Source organism: Lepidochelys kempii, chromosome 2, assembly GCF_965140285.1.
Source record: "Lepidochelys kempii isolate rLepKem1 chromosome 2, rLepKem1.hap1, whole genome shotgun sequence".
Classification (NCBI taxonomy): domain Eukaryota; kingdom Metazoa; phylum Chordata; order Testudines; family Cheloniidae; genus Lepidochelys; species Lepidochelys kempii.
The window spans coordinates 138,982,566-139,005,056 of record NC_136381.1 but is presented as its reverse complement, the minus strand read 5'-3'; the positions used below and the strand labels follow the sequence as shown (position 1 = coordinate 139,005,056).

General features: G+C 42.3%; 1 protein-coding gene across 6 annotated transcripts in view; it reads right to left on the bottom strand.

The window, feature by feature from the left end:
* Positions 1-1,555: 1,555 nt before the first annotated feature.
* Positions 1,556-22,491, bottom strand: part of DNAH5 (dynein axonemal heavy chain 5) — a 307,171-nt gene continuing 286,235 nt past the window's right edge. For 5 of the 6 annotated variants that reach the window (XM_073332323.2, XM_078851640.1, XM_078851639.1 and 2 more), the window contains 3 exons: positions 19,858-20,089; positions 14,825-14,972; positions 1,556-2,252 (listed from right to left, as the gene is read on the bottom strand). In XM_073332323.2, the coding sequence (XP_073188424.2) occupies positions 2,192-2,252; positions 14,825-14,972; positions 19,858-20,089 (441 nt within the window). In that variant the 3' untranslated portion in view covers positions 1,556-2,191. Of the gene's footprint in view, positions 2,253-12,889; positions 14,973-19,857; positions 20,090-22,491 lie in introns of those variants that run through there. The other variant, XM_073332326.2, reaches the window with a different exon arrangement.

Genomic DNA, 22,491 nt, shown 5'->3' with positions numbered 1-22,491 from the left:
GATAATACACTGTTTTTCAGCACCGTTTTAATTGACTTGATTCCTCTCCACATCTTTTCTTATCTTATCTTAATTCAGATAGCAATTCCCTTGCAAGAATAAGCAGAAAAAGGTTTTTTACTGATTGCCCAAATGCTACAACTTGCCTTGTAAAATAGCCCAGATAAAAGATAATACAATGTGGACAAGGTGGGCTCTGAACTGTCCAGTAGAGACATTTGTACTATTTTAAGGTTTTTCATCTTCAAAGCGCTTTGCAAACACTAACCATTTATTCCCTGGAACATGTCTTTGAGGTCAGTATCCCCACTGAACAGAAATTAAAGGGGAAGCTAAAACAGAGATTAAGTCTGTGACAGGTATTGCAACCCCATAGAGTGTCTTGGGGGGGCCACTGTATTAAATTTTATGAATTGTTTATGGCTGATTTGTTCTACTCCATGGATTTGTTGTTGCACTGGAAACTGACTTGTTTGCTCTAATCAGTTGCCTTCTGCTGCATTTAAGCAACTGTTTCTGGCAAAAGCTCAGAGCACATGGATTGAAATTAAGGAGGAAGTTCCCAATCACTATGGGATACACTTGAATGACCTCCTCTGACCTCCTTGTTACATGCCCAGAGATAAGCGTCAATTTGTGCCATGTCTAATAAACATAATTTTTCCATGACAACCTCCCATTCACACAGAAATTAACAGAGCTGTCGGCCATTTCCCAGAAAAGACAATACAATGTACAATAAAAATCAGTTTATCTAATTTTAGTTTGATGTGTATCATGTCTTCTTTATTACCTTTTTAGAATTCTGTTTGTCTCCAGTGTATTTCTTACTGTTCAGATTCTGCTTTCTTCTCCTCAGAGTTAGGCATCCCGTTGGACACGCACTAAAAGAAACATATGTGCCCTGCTCAAAATACACTTTCCCTGAGACATGTAACTAAGAAGCACTTCAAGCTCTGAAGCAGTGCTAACCTGGCTCCATTCTGAGGGAGTCAAGTCCAGACTTCCCTCGGTTGCGGGGTGGGGATTACTGGCACATGGCGATTTGGAGGCTGGTGTGGGGAGGAGGAAAGGAAAAGGCTCTATGGGAAGGGCTGCACACAAGAAAAAAAACCAAGTTTTCTATTTTTATACATTTCTATATATTGTAAAACAGCTTTTACACCAAAAGGAAAGTGATGAATACTCACCATGTCATTGTCTCTGTCATATGAGTTAAACTTCATCTGCAAGACTCAAATGCCAAGTTTACTTTCAGGTTTATTATTCTGTGTTTCAGTGAGCATAGTACAGATGTAACAGAGAAATGAAAAGGACAGTTAAATTTTGGGCTTGAACAACTAGACATTGTCCTTTTAATATACCCAATTTTTGTGTTTTCACTGAAATGGATTCATTTAAAATTCTGAGTTACAATGGACATATTTTGATAACACTGGTACAAAATGGGCAAAAATGTTGCAATGAATAAGTATCAGTATACATGAATAAAATCATATTTCAAAACAAAGTAATGCTAAATTGCTGCAAATGAAGATTCAGACAGGAGTTGCTCTGAATATGTCTTTATTCAGCAAAAGAATCATAGATCTGCCTCACTCAGACATATACTACCCTCTAGCAAGAACAGTGGTTACAAATCACTCATCAAGTCAAACACCAACTGGTTAAGTCAGTCAGCATATTTGCTATTGCAAAAACATATTAATCAAGTCACCAGGAAAACAGTACAGTGTTCAGCAGAGCTCCTCACATTCAGAGTGCATTTCACAGAGGGACATGGAATATCACTGTTGAAGCAAGTATATATCTGTGGAAAGTAGTTTGGTGCAAACTATTGAGAAGTAGAGACGGGGGGGTATTGTGTTGCCAGAGAGTGAGACCAGTTTACAGCAAGGAATACTCCAATTTAAGTTTTCTATCCTAAAAAGGGACATATTGTCTCTCCAAGTTATATACGTTGCTTTTATATTTGGCAGTGGTGTTTGTGGATCTATAATGATAAACTATGAATCTATCAAAAATATTGTATAGTCTGGAGATTTATTTAAAATTAACAGCCACCAACTCACGTTAAACTTGACTTAACAATGTGTATGAAGCTTTTTCCCAAACTGTAGTTCTCTAACTTTTTTTTCTGCGCAAACGTTTTTGTCCTTTAATGGAAACTTTAAAGATGAAATAATTTTTTTCAACTGCAGTCAAACATCTGTTTATTTTCAATGTCCTTGCCAAAGCCGGATATATAGCACCTTCAGATAATAAAAATAGAAATTGAGACATCTACTTCAGTTGAGTGATCACAACAGGAATAATGCTATCATTCATAAATGAAGGTGTGAATATCTGCTTCAAATATTAGCTCTAATTGGCAAAATATTACACATGCTTATTACGCTTATTGAGAGTCCTGCTGAGGGAAACAGCAGGAGCTGCAGCTCTGCTTTGAAACTGACCCTCAAATGAGCTCCAGTCTGAATGGCTGAGACGAAACAACCCCAGGAAAATGCTCCTCTTTTAAACTACAAAGAAGAGGGGGAAGCTTTATGTCTTCAACATTTGTAAGTCTTCTCTCCCCTTCCTCTCCTCTTCCCTCTCCCCATCAATAATATTTACAGCAAGGAATGCACCTCTAAACTGTCAGATTGGTAGCATCCCTCAGCTGACAGAGTACATTTTAGGTTTAATTCTACCACTTCTGTTCACCAGAAACCTCTAAGACCCTGTAGATAACCCAAAGCTCTTCCCTAAGTTATGAACGGCACTCTCCCACTTCCGTTCCAATGCCATGTGCCAGGGCAAGTGACTCTCTAATGAGAGGGCTGGATGTAGCTCCCTCCAGAGCTCATCAGCACTAATTCTTCAGTGAGTGTTATAGATTGAGCTCCCCTCCACCTTGAGGTGTTAAGTGAGCTGCCTTCACAGCAAATGTTGCCATCGCGCTGGCTGGGTGGCTTATATCCCAGACTCAGACTCCTAGTTCAAACTAATATTAATCTAAGGTATTCAGTATTAAACAACAAACTTGCTTCTGATTAATCATTACATTTCTGAAGAGTGAATGTCTTTGTATGGGAATTTTGGAGTTCTCAACACATTTTTAAAGTTATCTGTCAAAGGCAACAGAACTTAAGTTTCATTATTTAATCAGTGGGCACATCTGTCTCCATAAAGATCAATACTTCTCAAAACTGAAGAGTTAATAAAATTATTTAATCCTAAATACAATGAAACATGCATGACCTGATTTCACCGATATCACCATTTGTAAAGGGCTTTAGTTACCTAAATTATTTGTTTCTTCACCAACAGGCTTTTTTCTATTTTGTTAAAATGCTTGTATTTGAATGAAAGTTCAGAATAGAGAGAGAAATTAAACAGTAACTACTTGCATGTTGCTTGAATGTAAGCACAAGATTTTTTGACTTTAGCCTTTTTTAAAGTCACCAAAGTTCCAGTTCAGGAAAGCACTGGAAATTAAGCACTTACTACTTAACTGCTTTGCTTAATCAGAACCTAAGCCATGGTATATGGCCTGCATTTTCATAATGTAAGTTATCGACCTGACATCTCGTTCATATTCATGGGAATACACTATTTTGAGAAAGCAGAATACAGTAATGTTTGGGGTTTTGTTTTAGCTTTAGGACAAATCCTGATGTCCTTGCTCAGTTTTTAGTCAAAATATTTAAATTCATTAACAAGTAACATGCCTTGAAGCATCGTTTCTCCTCGTTTCAGAGGTCTATAATATAATATTTCAAATATAATAAGATTTAATCTGCTAAAATGTTTTAAGTGAGTGGAGATGACTGAAAATGCAGTCATGTTACTACATTCTCAATATGAGTGCTGACAAGCACTGGACGAAAACTAAGATGCATTATCAAATTCAAATATTGATGTTAACTAGACATCAGGTGCCCAATGAAATTGTACTTCATCAGCTTTAAAAATGGGGGGACGGGGGAATGGTTCTGGCCACCCAACACTGCAGTCAAGTGTTTGCCCTTGTCTTTAGGGCACATTCAGCAAGAGAGGAAGTTTTAAGTGTGAACATCACAAGTTTGTGTGACCTGAAGCTCAGCAGCAAATTGGAAAAAGTGTTTCAGAAGTAGAAGAGACCTTCAATCTCTGTCCGAATATAGGCTTTTCTTTTAAAAAGTTATCTTTTTCCTCTCTGACAAGTGCCCCTAGGCCTCACAGTACTGATCCATGTTTGGGAAGGGTATCAGACCTGTGACTGGGGCAAATCTCTTCAACTATTCTGAGTGTTTCATTTACGAGGCTGCTCTGTCTGAGGCTACACGTGACAACCAAATACAGTCAACTGCAGGTTAGGAAACTAACTGAAGAATTTTAATAGTATAATTACACAAGGCTACTACAAACCAACATCAAGGCCATTCAAGGTTCACAGCAAAATTCATTTGGCTGCAGGGGCTTTAAATAAAAAATGAACAAGTTTGATGTTCAGTTGGAAATCACTAGATGCAGAGGATAAAAGCAGAGGAGTGGCCCTCACTCTGTTATACCTGACTGCATACACTCATACAAATAATCCTGAGTCCCACGAAATGGGCAGCCAAGTTTGACAGTACAGCCTGAACCCCTTCCTGGTCAACTCAGCATGGCCTGAAATCCGAGCTAGGGATAACTAAGGTTGCTACAGATTCAACACATCCCAGTTTTACAGTGCTGTGTAGGTAGCTTGCATGGCATCTAAAGATCCCAAAGAACTGCACATTTGACATTTGTATCCACACACCCCCATTTTCCAACTGCAGCGTTGGGAACATGTTAGGAGTGTGGTTGAGGGAAGTGCCATGGTAGGAGATCTGCTGCACAGCAGAGACCCCTGGCCAGAGTGGTTCAGCTTAGCTCTGAGGCCACTTTAAGTTGTGCCTCTTACCCACCCCCAGGATCAACAAGAACAAAGGTAGTGTAAAGCCACACTGTTCTTCCCACCTTAGGCTCCATGCTAGCAGTGTGCCAGATCACAGGATTGGAGCAAATAATTTTGTCGCACAGAATACTAAACCTTCAGGTCCACAGCTACTTAGAACAGGATCCAAAGCCTCTTTAGGTGATCGACTGTCACTATTATTTCCCCTTTGCCAGCAAAAGAGGCAGTTACTTACCTGTAACTGGAGGTTCTTTGAGATGTGTGGTCCTTATCTGTATTCCACTGATGGTTTACACATATGGGCCATGCACCTGGAAATGGAGAATTTGAAAGTAGTATCCGTTGGTCCGTGCCTGCACCCTGGTTCACCTCGTGCTTCCATCCAAAGCAATAAAGGCCAGGGCAGACCGACTACATCTGCAGTCCCTTCTCCACCGCGAATCCAGCAGATCCATAGCAGAGGGAAAGGACGGCAGGGCATGGGGAATACAGATAGGGACCACACATCTCAAAGAACCTCCAGTTACAGGTATGTAAGCTCCTCTTCTTCCAAGTGGTGGTCCCTATTGTATTCCACTGATGGTGATTAACAAGCAGTACCTAAATCAGAGGAGGGTCTGAGGATGAGGATGGAGTGGTAGTGTGGAGGACTGCCATGCCAAAGGAAGCATCCACCATTGAGTCCTGTAAAAAGGCATAGTGCAGTGTAATGGTGTGTAGGGAACTCCACATGGCTCCACCTCTCTACATCTCTCCACCTCTCTACATAGGTCAGTCAGTGGCACATTCTGAAGGGAGACTGAGGTTGAAGCCTGACCCCATGAAGTGAGCTTGTACTCCTGTAGGAGGAGGTAGGCCCAACAGTTGGTAGCAGAGTTTAATACGCCCCAAAGTCCATTTAGATTGTCTGGGTGGAGATAGTCTGTCCCTGGAGTCTCTTTTCTATTGCAATAAATAATCTAAGGGACTTCCTGATTGGTTTCGTTCTCTGCAGGTAGATGGCCAGAGCTTGTTGAATGTTGAGAGAATGGAGATGACGTTCCTCTGCAGGTGCATATGGGTTTCAGATGTGAAATTGGGAAACCAACTTTGGTAAAAATTTAGAATGTAATTATTTGGAGACTTTATCTCAGTGGAAAACTGAGCGGCTGGTCTGCCATCATGGCCCCAAGTTCATCCACTCTTCTCGTGGAAGTAATAGCAACAAGGAAGGAGACTTTCATGGAAAGGAGGGACATGGCATATGATGCTAAAGGCTCAAAGCAGGGCTTCATTAGCACAGAAAGAACAAAAACAAGTCCCATTGAGGTGCTACAGGTTGGACAGGTGGGATGGTTCTGATAAGCCCCTTCCAGAATCTAGCGGTTAATTGGTTTGTGAAGATAGAGAAACCTTCCACAGGAGGGTGGAACATGCTGATTGCTGCCAGGTTTACTTTCAAGGAGCTGAGGGCGAGACAGGGATGAATTTAGCAACAGCATGTAGTCCACTATGAGGAGGATCCCCACTGATTCTGATGGAGTGCCTTTTTGTTGAGCCCATGATGAAAAACATCTCCACTTGACCCAGTACCAATGTCTGGTGGAGTCTTTCCTGCTACTAGAAAGGATGTTCCAAACTGCTGAAGAGTATATTTGGTCTAAGGCAGATGCCCATCCAGATATCACGTTCTGAGGTGTAGTGCATGTGGATTGGGATGTCTTATTTTGCCTTTGCACTGCGTCAGCAGATCTGGGCAGATGGAAATGGGAATCCATGAGCATGATGACATGTGGAGAAAGTTGGGGAACAAGAATTATCTGCGCTAGTGGGGGGCAATCAGAATCACCGTCTATCTCATCAAGTTTTGTGTAGTATCCGAGATAAGAGTAGTAGTGGAGGAAAAGCATAGTTGAGTTGGTCTGACCAGGGGAATAGGAGAGTGTCCCCCTAGGAGCAATGGCCAACGGCTTCCCTAGGGCAGTATGTTGAGCATTTGCTGTTCACCTGTGACACAAATAAGTCTCTGGTTGGGGTCCCCCATTGATTGAAGATGTAATGTACTATTGAAACAAAGTTCCCATTCATGGTCGATTGCAAAATGTCTGCTGAGTGAGTCTGTGAGTACATTCTGTGCCCTGGGAAGACAGGCTGCAGATAAGAGGATCTGATGGTTGATGCACCATGTCCAAAGATTGATCACCTCTGTGCATAGCATGGGGGACCTCGTGCCGCTCTGTTTGTTGATGTAAGAAACAAAGTTGGTGTTATCTGACATGATGAGGAAATTATGGGAGCGGATGAAAGGAAGGAAGGATTGTCATGCTCTTCTCAAGACTCGGCGCTCCAGGGTGCATCCTGGATTCCCTGGCAGTCCATGTTCCTTGAGCCATGTGGTCATCAAGATGCACCCCCCAGCCAACCAGGGATAAGTCTGTGATAATCATCTTGTCTGGGGAGGAGGGAAGAAAGGGAACTCTCACACAAATGCGATGTGGCTCTGTCCACCACTGGAGGGATGATAGTACCACAGAAGGAACTGTTAGCATGGAATTCATGGAGTGGCAGTTTGGCGAGTAAACCGACTGGAGCCACGTCAGAAGGCAGTGAAGGTGGAGACGTGTGAAGAGGGTTACGTATGTACACGAGGCCATGTAGGCTAAAAGGGACAGGCAGGTCCTGGCTAGTACATATGGATTGCTCATGACATAAAAGTCATGATGCCTCTCATTGCCTGGAACCTGTCTGTTGGTAAGTATAATCGCGCTGTGACTGAACTTACCGTAGCCCATATGAAGTCCAGAGACTGTGTGGGGTCTAGAATTGATTTCTCGACATTGACACTGACTCCAAGGGATGAAAGAAGGTTGAGCAACACAGAGGCTGATGTGTGGGCTTCTTGCCTGGACCGTATGGCTAGAAGCCAGTCATCAAGATATGGAAATATGAGGATACCATAATGTTTGACATTGGCCATTGCAACGGACAAAAATTGGAGAAGACTCTGGGAATAGTGGCTATCCTGAAGGGGAGCACTCTGTACTGGAAATGGTGGATGCCCACTGTGAATCTCAGGAAACATCTGTGGGCTAGATGGATATTGATGTTAAAATGAGTCCTTCATATTGAGATTCATAAACCACATGCCTTTCTCTAAGGATGGGATAATCACTGCTAGCGTGACCATACAAAACTGGAGTTTCTGGATGAAGCAGTTGAGATGCTGGAGATCAAGGATTTCTTCTAAGGTATCAGGAAGTTAGTCAAGTATTCCAGAGGGATGCATTCTACCACTCCTCGTTGTAATAAGGAGTTTGCCTATTGGGCAAGAATACAGACATGAGAGTGGTCCCTGATGGCGAAGGCAGTCTTGGACAAGGTAGCATGATAAACTTGATTGTATAGCCATGGTGGATGATGGTTCAACACCCATTTGTCCATTGTTATCACACTCAAGTATGGGAAAAAAATGCTAAATGACCCCCAAAAGGGGTGGGAGGATCATGAGGTTGTTGGCATAGTGGTTGCTGGCTCTTGGGGTTGCATCAGAAATACCTCTTAGCTGGTGGTTGTAGCTGCAACATTGAAGCCTGCAAAGACGTGAGAGCTCTGTGTCTTTTGGTGTTTCCTCAGAGGCTCATAAAATTTCTGATGGTAGAATTGAGTGGAAGGTTGGCGGTGGAATTTGCACTTCAGGGCTGGAGTGTAGATGCCCAGCTAGTGAAGGGTGGCTCTGGAGTCTTTGAGGGTAAGCAGTGATACATCTGTCTTTTGATTAAAGAGACAGGATTCATCAAAAGGGAGGTCTTCAACAGTGTTCTGTACCTCCCTAGGGAACCCAGAAGAATTGAGTCAAGACTCCCTGTGCATAACTATGGCCATAGCCATGACCCTGGAGGAGGAGGTATCTGCGTCATCCACTGCCAACTGGAGAGCCGTTCTGGCTACCCGTTTCCTCCTCAATGAGTGCCTGAAAATGAGCCTGATCGTGTTGTGGCAGGCTATAAGTAAAATCAGCGAATTTACTGTAATTTAGGAAGTCGTACTTGGCTAGTAACATTTGATAGTTCACAATCCTGACTTGTCGGCTAGATGAGAAGAATACCTAACACACCAAAAGGTCCAGACACTTGCCCTCTTTATCAGGTGGTGTATATCAAGGGTGTTTTTGTTTGGCTCGCTTATTCGCAGCCTGGATGATTATGGAGTCAGGAGCAGGGTGACAAAAGAGGAACTCAGACCCCTTGGCAGGAATGTAATAATGCTTTTTGGCCCCTGTTGGGTAGCCATGCACATGGCCAGGATGTGCCATAATGTTCTGGAGGGCTCCAGAATCGCTTTGTTAAATGGTAGTGCAATTCTGGATGGTCCCGAGGTGTGGAAGATATCAAGCAGCTTATGTTGGGGGTCTTGAATTTCTTATAAGGGAATCTGGATTTCCCCCGAGACTCTCCACAACAGTTCCTGAAATTGACTAAAGTCATCCGGTAGGGAAGGGGATGCTGCAGTCACCACTTTGTCCAGAAATGAAGAGGGAAATCCCGCCGGTTCTGGCACCTCTACTGGGACTAGACTAAGTGGTTCCTCCTCTACCACTGGATCACAGTGCCTGCTAGAAGGGTTCCTTAAGGGGGAGGCAGGCGAGCATTCCCGTGCGGATCAGGCAGGTTCTGGGGGGCTGGGGGTATTGGGACCTGAGTCCCCAATATGGCCAATAGGCTGGATCCAAGGGAGATTGTGGTAGTTCCCATGGCATGGGGTACCAGTGACTCCACGCTGGTTGATGTGGTAGGTGCTGCCACGGACATGACAGTCTCCATGAAGGCATATAGGGGTGATATGACGTGATCTTTCTTCTCCCAGTTCTGATTCACTGGAGGAGGAGAAGGCAGACTCCAGTTCCAATGGCAGTACTGTCAAAGCTCGTGTAAGGATGTAGAGTCCTGGTGCTGATAGTGAGGGGTCACATACCGCAGGCATAGCCCGTGATGGAGATATGATTTCTCAAGAAGTGGAGGGATAACGGACGAAGTGCCTCCGGGTCCAGCAAGGCAAACATGTCCTGAGGCACAGTTATGGTGCCGGATCTCCCCAATGTAAGAAGCACTCTTTTCTTCCAGGTACCGGTACCAGTGCTGTGGTCTGTCCTGGAACAGGAGGATCCTGCATTTTGGGGGGTGCTGGTGATGGCGGTACCGATAGATTGGTGCTCAGAACCACCAGATCCCATTGCTTGTGGGACTTTTTCTCATACTATGGGACTTAGCATGTGCTCTGTCCCCATGCCTCAGACATATGGGAAGAGCGTCCATCTGGCTTAGAGGAAGACTTAAGCTGTGTCTATACTACCACTTACGTCAGTATACCTTATGTTGCACCCCTGTGAGCAACATACGTTACATCGACCTAAGCACCAGTGTAAACAGTGCTATGTCAGCAGGAGAGCTTCTCCCGCTGTCACAGTTGCTGCCGCTCACTGGAGGTGGATTAAGTCGACGGGAGAGCTCTCTCCCATCCACTTAGAGCGGCTCCGGTAGAGAGCTTACAGCGGTGCTGCTGCATCGATGCAACTGCACCGCTATAAGCTCTCTAGTGCAGCCATAGCTTTAGTCCCATGCTTATGAGTATGCTTCCTTACCTCCCGACTAGGCCCCGTCAAGGGGTCCATGGGGTGGTTGCGCTGGCTCCGAATTTGGATGCGGCAGTGGGAGGTGCGCTCCCCGCTGTGTCAGGCTGATGTACAGGGGGTGTTCCCAACCCTGGGTCCGAGTGAGGTCTCATGGCAAGCTCCATGAGGTGCTCTTGGGGGAAAAGGGCAGAGCCTTCTTGGGTGTGTGTGGGGGAGGACTGGCAAGTACTGTACCTGGATACGACATAAGCTTCCCCCAAGTGGTAGAGGCAGTGTTTGTAGTCATCACTGACCGACAAGGAGCACAGGCAAGAGGTGCAGAGTTTGAAGCCCAGAGTTCTGGGCATAGTCTGGTACCTGCACATGGGTATCTGGGCTGGAGAGGTAGTAAAAAAAACAAACAAACCTAAAGCTATCTAAACTAAGTACTAAAACTACAATAAAGCTGGCAAAACTTCTACAAAACAGGTAAAACTATGCACCTTATCTTATTTAAAAGCGTGTCACAGACAAGGACAATGGAAGTTCTGACCCAGACCATGGGACAGTGAGAAGGAATTGGAGACGCGGTCAGTCCACCCCTCTCTTCATTGTCTCGGACAGAATCACAAGACAAACTGTAAACCATCAGTGGAATACAACTGGGACCATCACTCAAAGAACAGTCTCTTCCACACACTTTTCCCACATTGTGACTATCTGTCTAGATCTTCTGGAAGGATTTCTGGAAAATGAATTTCAACAAAGCTGGGCAAGCAGTAATTTCAAGCTGTTCTCTATTCACAGTGTCTTACTCTGATCTTTCACGCTCACAGCATTATCTTGTTGTGGAAACAATCTTCTGCTTCTAGTTGACATCCTCCCAACATGCACTAAAGGATCTCAAGGCAAAATTGGGGCATTAAGCAGAATTATGCATTTAATTACTGTCCACCTGCCCAGATGAGAAGCTTGCAGGAAAAGACAGTGACAGCGACAAAAGTTACGTGCTAAACATGCAAAAATTTAGGAAATGGAGGGGCGGATTCCCTGAGTTAAACAAGTCCATTGACTACCATGCAGTTGCTCCTGATTTACATCAACGTGAGAGGTGTATGAAGTCCAGAAAGGTTTTGTTTTATTTAAAGCACAGCACAGGGGTACATAATTAAAGCTAACTGTTAAAACAGATTATAAGCATGTTGCTAGTGCTACAAACCCTTACCCAATGTGCATGGCTTACCACGATTCTGCGGCCAACACCGCAAAACCCAAGTCTGGCCATAGAAATTAGTTAAAAGCTGGAAGCATTCCTTCTTCCCTCTCCCTCCTTTCTCCCTTCCTCTGCTGGCTTTTGAGGTGCTGGTTAATGCTCCTTAAACTCATTTCCTTGTGTTTGGATATATGAGTAATTATTCAATTTATAAGGAAAGGCCATCGAAGTCTTATGTTACCTATTTGCATGCTTCACAAACCATATTCACCTCAACAATTTCAAATCACTTCAGAATACACATTTTCTGTTTTTCCTTTGTCTATATACACTATTGATGTTGAACACTAACTTAGCTGTTATTGTAGATCATGTATATGGTGTGCAGCAAAAAAAAATGTACAGCAAAACCAAACATAATTAAGAGGGAGGAGAGAACAGCAAAAGAGTAGAGCAGAACAGGAGGGAGATGGAAGACTGGGGAAGGGGATAAAGAATGAGGAGAGGAGGGTATTGACTAGAAGGAGACAAAGTGCAAGGAGGTGGAGCTTGAAAAGAAGCAGCAAAGGTGATAGGAAAGAGGAAAAACATGATACCGAAAACTGAGTTAGATTCTCTAGTAGTCAAAAAATGAAAGTTACATCACCACCCAACTTCATGCTTCTTGTTTGCATAACTGAGTTCTAAAGTTTCATGATGCTAACAATGTTAAATAAAACAGCCAGAAATTGCCAAGTTTGTAAGCATTTCCCTTAACTATGCTCTGGCCAGTACACGTGTTTAAATAAATCGAAGGATTTAGGATGGAGGGGGTTCAGAATCATACTTACATGTACTAATATTGCAGCAGTGCAATATTAATCCTTTTATCCTCCTATAGTTGAGCGTGTTGCAGATACAATCTACACACAGCCATATTAATACACAGACAGTGTGACTGAAGTATTAGGGATCTCTAGCAGCCTTGCCCGTAGAGATTCCACTACACCATGAAATATTGCAAAAAATAAAATACATTCAGGTTCCTCCGAGTTATTGAATATCGACTAACATTTAAGATATTAGTAAATTAATAATGTACATTTTTGAAGTGAAACAGTGTGATTGTATTATAGAAGTGAAATGTTACAAGTATCCCTTCCCCATTAAAACACCAAATACAACCATTCTAAAATAGGTTTTTAATACTTGTTTTGTAATACTGTGAAAGGTTGTCCTTAGACCATCAATGAAAAGAGATGCAATATTTTTTACATTTTTATATAAGATCAAATTATGTATCTACTGAAACAAAAACAGAATCAAACCTCCACCAAATGCTTCCTTGTGTTGAAATGAAAACCTGCTTTTTCTCCCAAAGCATTTATGTAAGGCAGATCCACTGTGCACTGTTGGCCCATCCTGTTATGTATTAGAGCTCCTGCCACTACTGAAGCAGTAGTCTCCCACATGTGACCTTGATCTATTGCAGACTACCATGAGACAACTGACCAGCCTCAACAAAGATCCAATAGCTCTGTGCTGAAAAACAAAGGCACTTTATATGTGAAGACAGAGTGCAACTGACTAGTATTGCCTACATTTCTCCCTGCAGCCAGCTCCCACTGTGAAATGTTTCTATGGTAGATGAAAAGTCAACAAGGCTGTAGTAAGACAGGCAGAAAAAAAGGAAGGAAGATAGAAAAGGAGGGGACATGAAAGCAAAATGCTGCAAAATGAGAGCAAAGCAAAGGTAACAATGGTGGCCTTAATGTTGGTACCCTGCATAAAGTTTTCCCTCCAACATAAGAACGGCCATACTGAGTCAGACCAAATGTCTATCTAGCCCAATATCCTGTCTTCCGACAGTGGACAGTGCCAGGTGCCCCAGAGGGAATGAACAGAACAGGTAATCATCAAGTGATCCATTTCCTGTTACTCATTCCCAGCTTCTGGCCAACAGAGGGTAGGGACACCACCCCTGCCCATCCTGGCTAACAGCCATTGATGGACCTATCCTCCATGAATTTATCTAGTTCTTTTTTTAAACCTGTTATAGTCTTGGCCTTCACAACATCCTCCGGCAAACAGTTCCACAGGTTGACTCTGCGTTGTGTGAAGAAACACTTCCTTTTGTTTGTTTTAAACCTGTTGCCTATTAATTTAATTTGGGACCCCTAGTTCTGGTTTTATGAGAATACTCCAAATACTCATGGCCCACAGTTCTCAGAATAGAAAATAAGACTTTTCTGGTAAACAATTTTTAAATGAATTTAGTGCATTACTGAGCCAGAATGACAGCAAAGTCGTATGTTAAGTAAGGCATAAGGAGGAAATGCTAGCTTCCCACACTGAACTAACAGCCTCCCTACCTCTAGGTGCTAAAAAAATGAATGCCCATTCCATTTTTACCCTCTCTGCTGAGACTCCCATGAGATTCATATTTGTTAGGGTGATAGCCTCTGTGATTTGCACACCTGTCCAGGTAGGAATTGGACTGACGCTACCAAGTCATTTCACACAAACCACCAAGCAGCAATCAGACTGCATACCACTTTGCATTTACCACTGACCTAGGGCCGGATTCAGACTGGTCCTCACTAGAAAACTGAGTAATTTGGAAAACGATATTGAGGAGTTGTGCTAACTAACACAATGTTTAACACACCTTAGCTGTCAGCATTGACAGGACTTGTGTGCTTAACACTTTAATCTAGTTGCAGATAAGCATGGCTGGAAGGACAGCATTAGCCATGACCAGCTGACAATGCTTAAGATAGCCAGCCCATTTACAGTCATGGCAATGTTGTGTTTAACACAGCATTTGTTCAAATGACCCAATTTTCTAGTGAAAACAAGCCCTGAGAGGTGACAAGGAGGGGGTATAGTCAGTCACTTGAGCCATCCAGTCCCAAGAGGCTTATCTTTTAGTACATGTCTTTAGCCCACTAACTAACTTCTAATAGATAAAGCGGGAGTGGAATACAGGAGGAGGACAACTACGAAAAAGAAAAATCTGTGATCCATCATCAGGTTCATTCCTCATTAATGTTCATGTTAAAATTATGTGCAGAAAAAAATTTCTTAAAATCCTGGTGAGAAACACTGAGGGGGAAAGTGAAGATTGATTTAACATTACTTGACATCACACAGAAGTGCTACACCACGCAGTATCCAATGCTCTGGAGGCTGGACGGTTTTAAGGTCCACAGCAGCAACGTAATTCAGGTCTGTTCGAAGTGGTTTTTTGTAGATTGGACATGAGTACAGACGAGGATCTTTTGAAGCTAGGAAGATGGAGGAAAAAACACACATGAAAAGATGCCCTGGGAAATGAGGCTGAACAGATAGGATGTTAGAGAGAAGAGCACAACCTTAACAGAAATATAAATACATCAAGTCAAAGTTCAGTAGCAGATAGCTCTTCTCAACAAAAGCAAAGGAAGTTCAGTTAATAACACACTGCTCACTTTTTTGCTCCTATTTTCAAAACATATCACATACAGTACCATGCGGAGCTCTTGTAAGTTTGGGATTTAGTATTAAACTACAGTACTTTGACAGAGTAAGAAGTTTAAATGAGCACCCTGCAGTGACTAGGATGCTGGCAGGTTCACCCTTCCACTCAACTTTTCTATTTTTGAATGTTTCATGCTGACACATCAAGATGTGAAAATTACCTTATTAAAATCTATTAATCTATTTTGAAATACCATTAGTAAGAGATTTTTTTCAGTACAATTAAATTATTTACACACGCTGCAGAAGTATACATTGTCAACCGATATTCTTCACTGTAAAACTGGGACAAAATATTCCAGGTTTGATTACTATATAAGTGTTTGTAATTCAGTATCTCAGCTGGTTTTTAATTTGCTTTTTAATATAATAATGATTGTTTTCAGCTTACAGGATCAGAGCCTTATTTGTCTATCAAATTGTCTTTTTGTAAGTAATACAGTTTATGATAATAAGACTTCTATTTCTTTCTTCCCAAACATCTGTAGAGTTCAAACTGTGCTAAACAGATTCATTCAATTTAGTGTTAAATTGTTCCCAGGCTGAGATCCTGTGTGTCAATCAGTTTGAAATAATTTTTATGGTTAGGTTGTAAGCTCCTGCAAATAGTAATTTATACTGAAAATACTGATAAACTGCATATTATAGGCATTTGGAATGTTACACTTGGTTAAGCAAATGACATACACAAAAAGAGCATGCCACGTACTGTCAGAGAAGATAAGCTACAAACATGGAATTCTGATAGCAAAGCACAGGAAACATAGAGACAGTCTGCTTACAGGCTAACAGCTAAATGATTTGATATGTTTTCAGCTGTTTTCTGTGGGATTTGATTTCCTACTGCCTCCTTTATTTGCAAACATTAAAAATTCAGTTCCACAAAGCAGAATGGCCTCGACTTCTGTTCTCCAGCTTGTTAGTCTGCACTCTATTCTGACATGTCTTTTCCTCTTTGGTGACCCCAAATGTCATCCTTCACTAGCTCTTTTCTATCCTTTCACTTGGCTTCTGTTTGCTCAAGCAAATCCCCTCCACAGAACATCAGGGTTGCGGCATTTATGTGTACAATCAACACCTAGGTATAACACAGTGGTTCCTAAGAACGTTGTTAAATCAGTTCATTCCTGTAGTATTCAGAATGAATACTACCATGTGAATACTAGCATGTGTTCTCAGGGCCAGATTTAGGGGCAGGTAATCAAGGCAACTACCTAGGTTGCTGGGCTCAGGGTGCTGGTTTTGTTGTTAGCAACAAAAGGGAAAATAGAATGTTTGAAGAAAAATGTTTCAGGTATTCCATATGTGGATTAATTTTTCACTAACCAGAATGTTCTGGACCTCTGTGGAATCTCATGGAACCTTCCCAACTTTCTGAAAACTACCTTTTCCTTGAATCTCTTAGGATGTTGTCAGCCATGCCCTCGTGGGTATAGAAGGGGTGGGGAGTCTCCAGTCAGTCAGTAAGATATAAGAATGAAGTGAAGTGACGTGAGAGCCCAGCTGTGATACTGTGAACTTTGCTTTACTGTGTAATTGTGAAAGTGTACTTGTGTTTTAAAACTTGAAGAGTGTAATTAGCGACTAAAAAAGGACATATTTAATGAGACGCCAGAGATATCTATCAAACCCCTATCTACGCAACAATATAAAAGAACTACTGTCACTTCTTTTGCCATGCTTAACATGTAATGTTTGATGACTTTCTACCACTGCAGAACATAGACTTTTGCTCTCCTTATACTGTGTTTTCTCCTGTAGAAAATAAAAGATGCCCTCGAAGAAGCCTTCAGGAGTTCAGTATAGGAACCAAAAAGCTCAGTTGCAATCTAGTTTGCAGCAAGGGACAAATTTGAGGGGAAAATATCTGGAACAGAACAACATAGACTGGGCTTTAGGCAACAGTGATCGTCCCAGTGCAGAAGAAATTGAGGAGCGAAGCGTAAATGATAGCAGTCCTATTTCTAAGAAATTAGCAGATTTACCTGAAGAGAAGGAATGGCGGCATAAAGGAGACTGATGACAAAGAAGAATGTGGCTCACATGAAAAGGAGAGAAACAATAAAAAAGAATCAGCCTCTCATGGTGACAGAAACAGCAGTGAGAAAAACTGCACACCACAAATCTATGCATCAGATCCTGCTTTATGGCTGGCGATCCTAAACTGTGCCGATATTTATTGTACAATTTTGAACAGGCTCGGCAAAACTGAGGATATGACATTTCTAATAAATGAGCAGAAGCAACACTTCTCAAAGTCAAACTGCAAAAGAGTGCTTGAAAACGTTAAGAAACTGAATCAGCTTTGGCTAATTTACTCAAAATCATCTCACAAGGCGTTCTGTTTTTGTTGCAAAATATTTGACAAAAATGTGAAATCATTGCTTGTTCTTTCTAGGTACAATTACTTGCATAACTTAGTTGATGCTCTGAAGCAACATGAAAAGCAACAACTGGCCATTTTACAGCCTACTCCAAATGGATGGAGGTCAAGTCTAGGCTCAAGCTGAACAAATGCATAGACGCAGAAAACCAGTGCATTATTAATGTAGAAATCCAACACTGGAGGAACATGCTACAGCATCTGATCTCAATTACCCTTTTCCTTGCAAAGAATAATTTGGCTTTCCGGGGCTTGTCGGATAAGTTGTTCACTGAACATATTAGTAATTTCTACGGTTTAGTAGAGCTCCTTGGGAAATATGACGATGTCATGCGTGAACACCTACTTTGAGGACTTCATAAAGAAGCTATGAACCATTAAGCTGGATATGAGTCAGCAGTGTGCCCTTGTTGCCAAGAAGGCCAATGGCATTTTGGGATGTATAAGTAGGGGCATAGCGAGCAGATCGAGGGACGTGATCGTTCCCCTCTATTCGACATTGGTGAGGCCTCATCTGGAGTACTGTGTCCAGTTTTGGGCCCCACACTACAAGAAGGATGTGGATAAATTGGAGAGAGTCCAGCGAAGGGCAACAAAAATGATTAGGGGTCTAGAACACATGACTTATGAGGAGAGGCTGAGGGAGCTGGGATTGTTTAGCCTGCAGAAGAGAAGAATGAGGGGGGATTTGATAGCTGCTTTCAACTACCTGAAAGGGGGTTCCAAAGAGGATGGCTCTAGACTGTTCTCAATGGTAGCAGATGACAGAACGAGGAGTAATGGTCTCAAGTTGCAGTGGGGGAGGTTTAGATTGGATATTAGGAAAAACTTTTTCACTAAGAGGGTGGTGAAACACTGGAATGCGTTACCTAGGGAGGTGGTAGAATCTCCTTCCTTAGAGGTTTTTAAGGTCAGGCTTGACAAAGCCCTGGCTGGGATGATTTAACTGGGAATTGGTCCTGCTTCGAGCAGGGGGTTGGACTAGATGACCTTCCGGGGTCCCTTCCAACCCTGATATTCTATGATTCTATGATTAGTGCAGCAAAACAATTCAAGGATAATTGACCGACCTTATGGCAAGGAAGGTGCTTGATAACATATTGATACGGATCAACAAAGCAAAGGACTACACCATAATAATGGACTTCACTCCCAACATTAGTCACAGTGAAAAGATACCATTTACAGTAAGATTTGTTACTATCACCTACTGTAACACTATAACTCTGGTCCACCCAATATTGGTGCATAGTTCAATTACCTAATGTTAGTACATTTAAGTTACTCTTAACATTAAAAAGTTTCTATAAGCTTAGAGGAAACTTTTTTTGGGGGGGAGGACTTATAATAAATACCGATTTACAGATTCTAGCATGCAAATTTATCGTCTTATATGACAGGGATAAATCATGCATGCAAATCATGCATCAAAGTCATGAAATGGAATACAAATGCAATAAAAAATAAGGTATTCAAATGTTTAACAAATAGAGGAGGGGAGGTGCCGAAGACGCTCCTTGCTGGGGGCGCCATTTGGTCTAGGGTCAGCCCTAACAACCCTACTGCAGAGTTTGGAGCTTCATTCTTGTAAAGAAGCCTAAGTTATACATGTAGCTCCACTGATATTTTGGACTATCAGACAAATATTCAATGAAAAAAAGGATTCCTACTTCATTTACAACGCACTTCAGCATTTTAAGTAGTCCAAAAAACTGTGTAGGGAGGAGATAAAATGGTTTTTGCTTCCACTGTTATGCTGCAACACCACTACTGGGGTAGACCAGAATCCTGAGTCTTAAACATACATTTTGTTATACACTGAGAAATATGTAATATAATGGTTAAGCGTATTGGAAGTGGAAGACAAAATGCTACAGTCTTCCAGAGGTAAAGAAGGTTAGGAATAATTTGTAATTGCATATATTCCAAAAATACAGCAACAACAACAGTATTGTGACATATGTTTATAACCTAATTAGAGGGTCAGTTTTCAAGGCAGGGACCATCTATTACTATTCATGAGATACGACTTCAAATCCTGATTGTATTCCAGTAGATCCTAGAAGCCCCCCCAAAATATAATATATTATAATTATATTTTGTGGGGGCTTCTAGGATCTACTGATATATATATATATATGGCATTATGGATAGGCAATAACATAACACCCCTATGCTCTGAATAATTATTAACAATTGGTCAAGTATATGTAAAACAAATTAAAATTAAGCTGCTATAAATACAGCATAACCTGAAGCTAGTCACTTACTGTTGTTCTCTGCATAAATCCGTATGACAGGCATCATTTCAAAGAGCACCTTGGGCTTAGACTCAATGATTTTTAAATTTCTTCTGTCCCAACCAGCTCCTTCTAGATAGAGTCCATATACATAGACGCCCTCAGGGGGAGGAGTTGTGATGTCATCCTTCATCCACTTGGTGACTTCACTGCACAGTGCTACACTGTCAAGTGCCCACCCTTTGTTGGCTCGAGTTATTTCCTATTCAAAGCAACAATGAAGACTATGGGTAAAATTTTGAAGAGGGCCTATGATTTCAGACAATGATTTCAGTGCATAAAGGGCCATCCTTGAACTGCATTTTCACAAAAGTAATTACTTTAAATTATCATCAAAGCAAACATTTACCTTTTTTTCAGTACTCTCTATGATTAAAGCAGCATTATTTCCCTCTAGCTGAGCAGCAGGGTGTTCATTTCATAGCAAATTAAGTATTTTGCTGCCAACAACTCTTGTCCCTCCAAAAAAAATTCACTTTTGAGACACAAGTCATTTTTAGATTCATTTTCCCTTCCAGATAAATAAATAATGAAAAATGCAGTAAGAAGGTACCAGAGTTAAACAAGTCTGCCTTTTAAAGGTCAGTTTGCAGTGTTGTAGCTGTATCGGTCAGAGGATATTAGAAAGACAAGGTGGGGGAGGTAATATCTTTTATTGGAACAAATTATGCTGGTGAAAGAGACAAGCTTTCAAGCTTATACAGAGCTCTTCCTCAGGTCTGGGAAAGGTAGCTTATCTTAAAGGTCAGGACAGCATACAAAAAATAGTCTGACTATTTAGGCTGATTTTTCCTGGATGATATATTATTAAAAAGAGGTCTGAACTAATTTATCTGTATGTGTGATTTTCCATTTTATATTTGTAACATTATAACTCATTAATGTAAGTACTATGACTTAGGAGGAGAGCCATAAAACATCCAGTCAATGATATGGCTAACTGGCTTATCTGAGTGCGAACATTAAGAGTGACTGCTTCCTGGAAGAGTGGGAACATTAAGTGAACATATAATCATTGAGTAAAAGAGTCCTAAATCAACATGCTTATGTACTCTCTGGAACTACATGCAGTTCTGTTATTGGAGAACTCTGTCCTTTCTGGGGCATGAAATGTGTCACTCCACTATATAAGGCTGGAAGGAGACTTTCTGCCATAAACCAGGCACAAAATGGAACATGGTAACCTTCGAGATTTGACTTGTGTTTAATTTTTCTTAAAGCGTGCAGTTTGTGTGTATTATCTACACTGTATATTTTAAAAGGTCATTGCTGATTCCAAGATTTTTCTAACATACCTTATAATAAAAGCCTCTTATATCATCTGGTTGTTTGATTTGGGGAGATACTTGCTGAGGAAAGTGATTACTTACCAGCTTTCAGATCTGGAGAAAGGCAATAAAGTATGTTAACAGTGCAGGGGTGCATTGTACTTTTGACCTCTCTTTCATTCACTCCCATAGGCATCCTTTGCAAGTGATACACCTAAATCTGCACTCTTCTCAAGAGTGGAACCCCGCAGTTCACCCCACTTTTAAGCTGAATCACCAGGTTACAGCATCTCCTGTATGCAAGAATTGTATTACCTTTGCAAGCGTTTCAGCCCCTGCTACAGAATTCTCTAGGTGCTTAGGACTACCAGCATGAAAAGACAGTTACCTTTTCTGTAATGAGCACTGGTGCCGGAAGCTTTCCCCCTAGCAGTACCCGTACGGGGGGGAGCACCCCCCATAACCCCTGGAGTGGCGCCTGCCTGGCACGCTGTAAGGGGAGCTGCGCGCCCCCCCACCCTCAGTTCCTTCTTGCCAGACAACTCTGACAGAGGAGAAGGAGGGTGGGATGTGGAATGGACATGAGCAACACATCCTGAAGAACACCAGTTACGGAAAAGGTAACTGTCTTTTATTCTTCGAGTGATTGCTCATGTGTATTCCACAATAGTGATTCCAAGCTATATCTGTTGGAGGTGGGTAGGAGTTCACAAGTTCCCAGAACAGAGGACAGCCCTGCTGAACCCGGTGTCATCCCTGGTTTGGGGGACGATAGTGCGAGGTGAACGTGTGAACCGAAAACCACGTGGCAGCCCTATAAATGTCCTGGATGGGGATGTGGGCCAAGATGGCAGCTGACGAGGCCTGCACCCAAGTCGAGTGTGCCCTCACAATGGGTGGCGGGGGGACACACGTCAGCTCATAGCAGGAGCGGATGCATGAAGTGATCCAAATGGAAAGCCGCTGAGTGGAAATCGGCTGGCCCCTCGCGCACTCAGCTGAGGCGATGAACAGTTGCGAGGACTTTCTGAACGACTTGGTCCGCTCGAAGTAGAAAGCCAGAGCCTGCCGCACATCGAGCATGTGGAGATGGCACTCCCCACTGGATGTGTGAGGCTTGGGGCAGAGGACTGGTAGGAAAATGTCCTGATCCATGTGGTAGGCAGAGACCACCTTTGGGAGGAACGCAGGGTGTGGGCGGAGCTGGACCTTGTCCTTATAAAAGACCATGTACGGCAGCTTGGAGGTCAGGGCCCTGAGCTCTGAGACTCACCTGTCTGATCCGATTGCAACCAGGAAGGCCACCTTCCATGAGAGGTGAGACCAGGAGCATGTG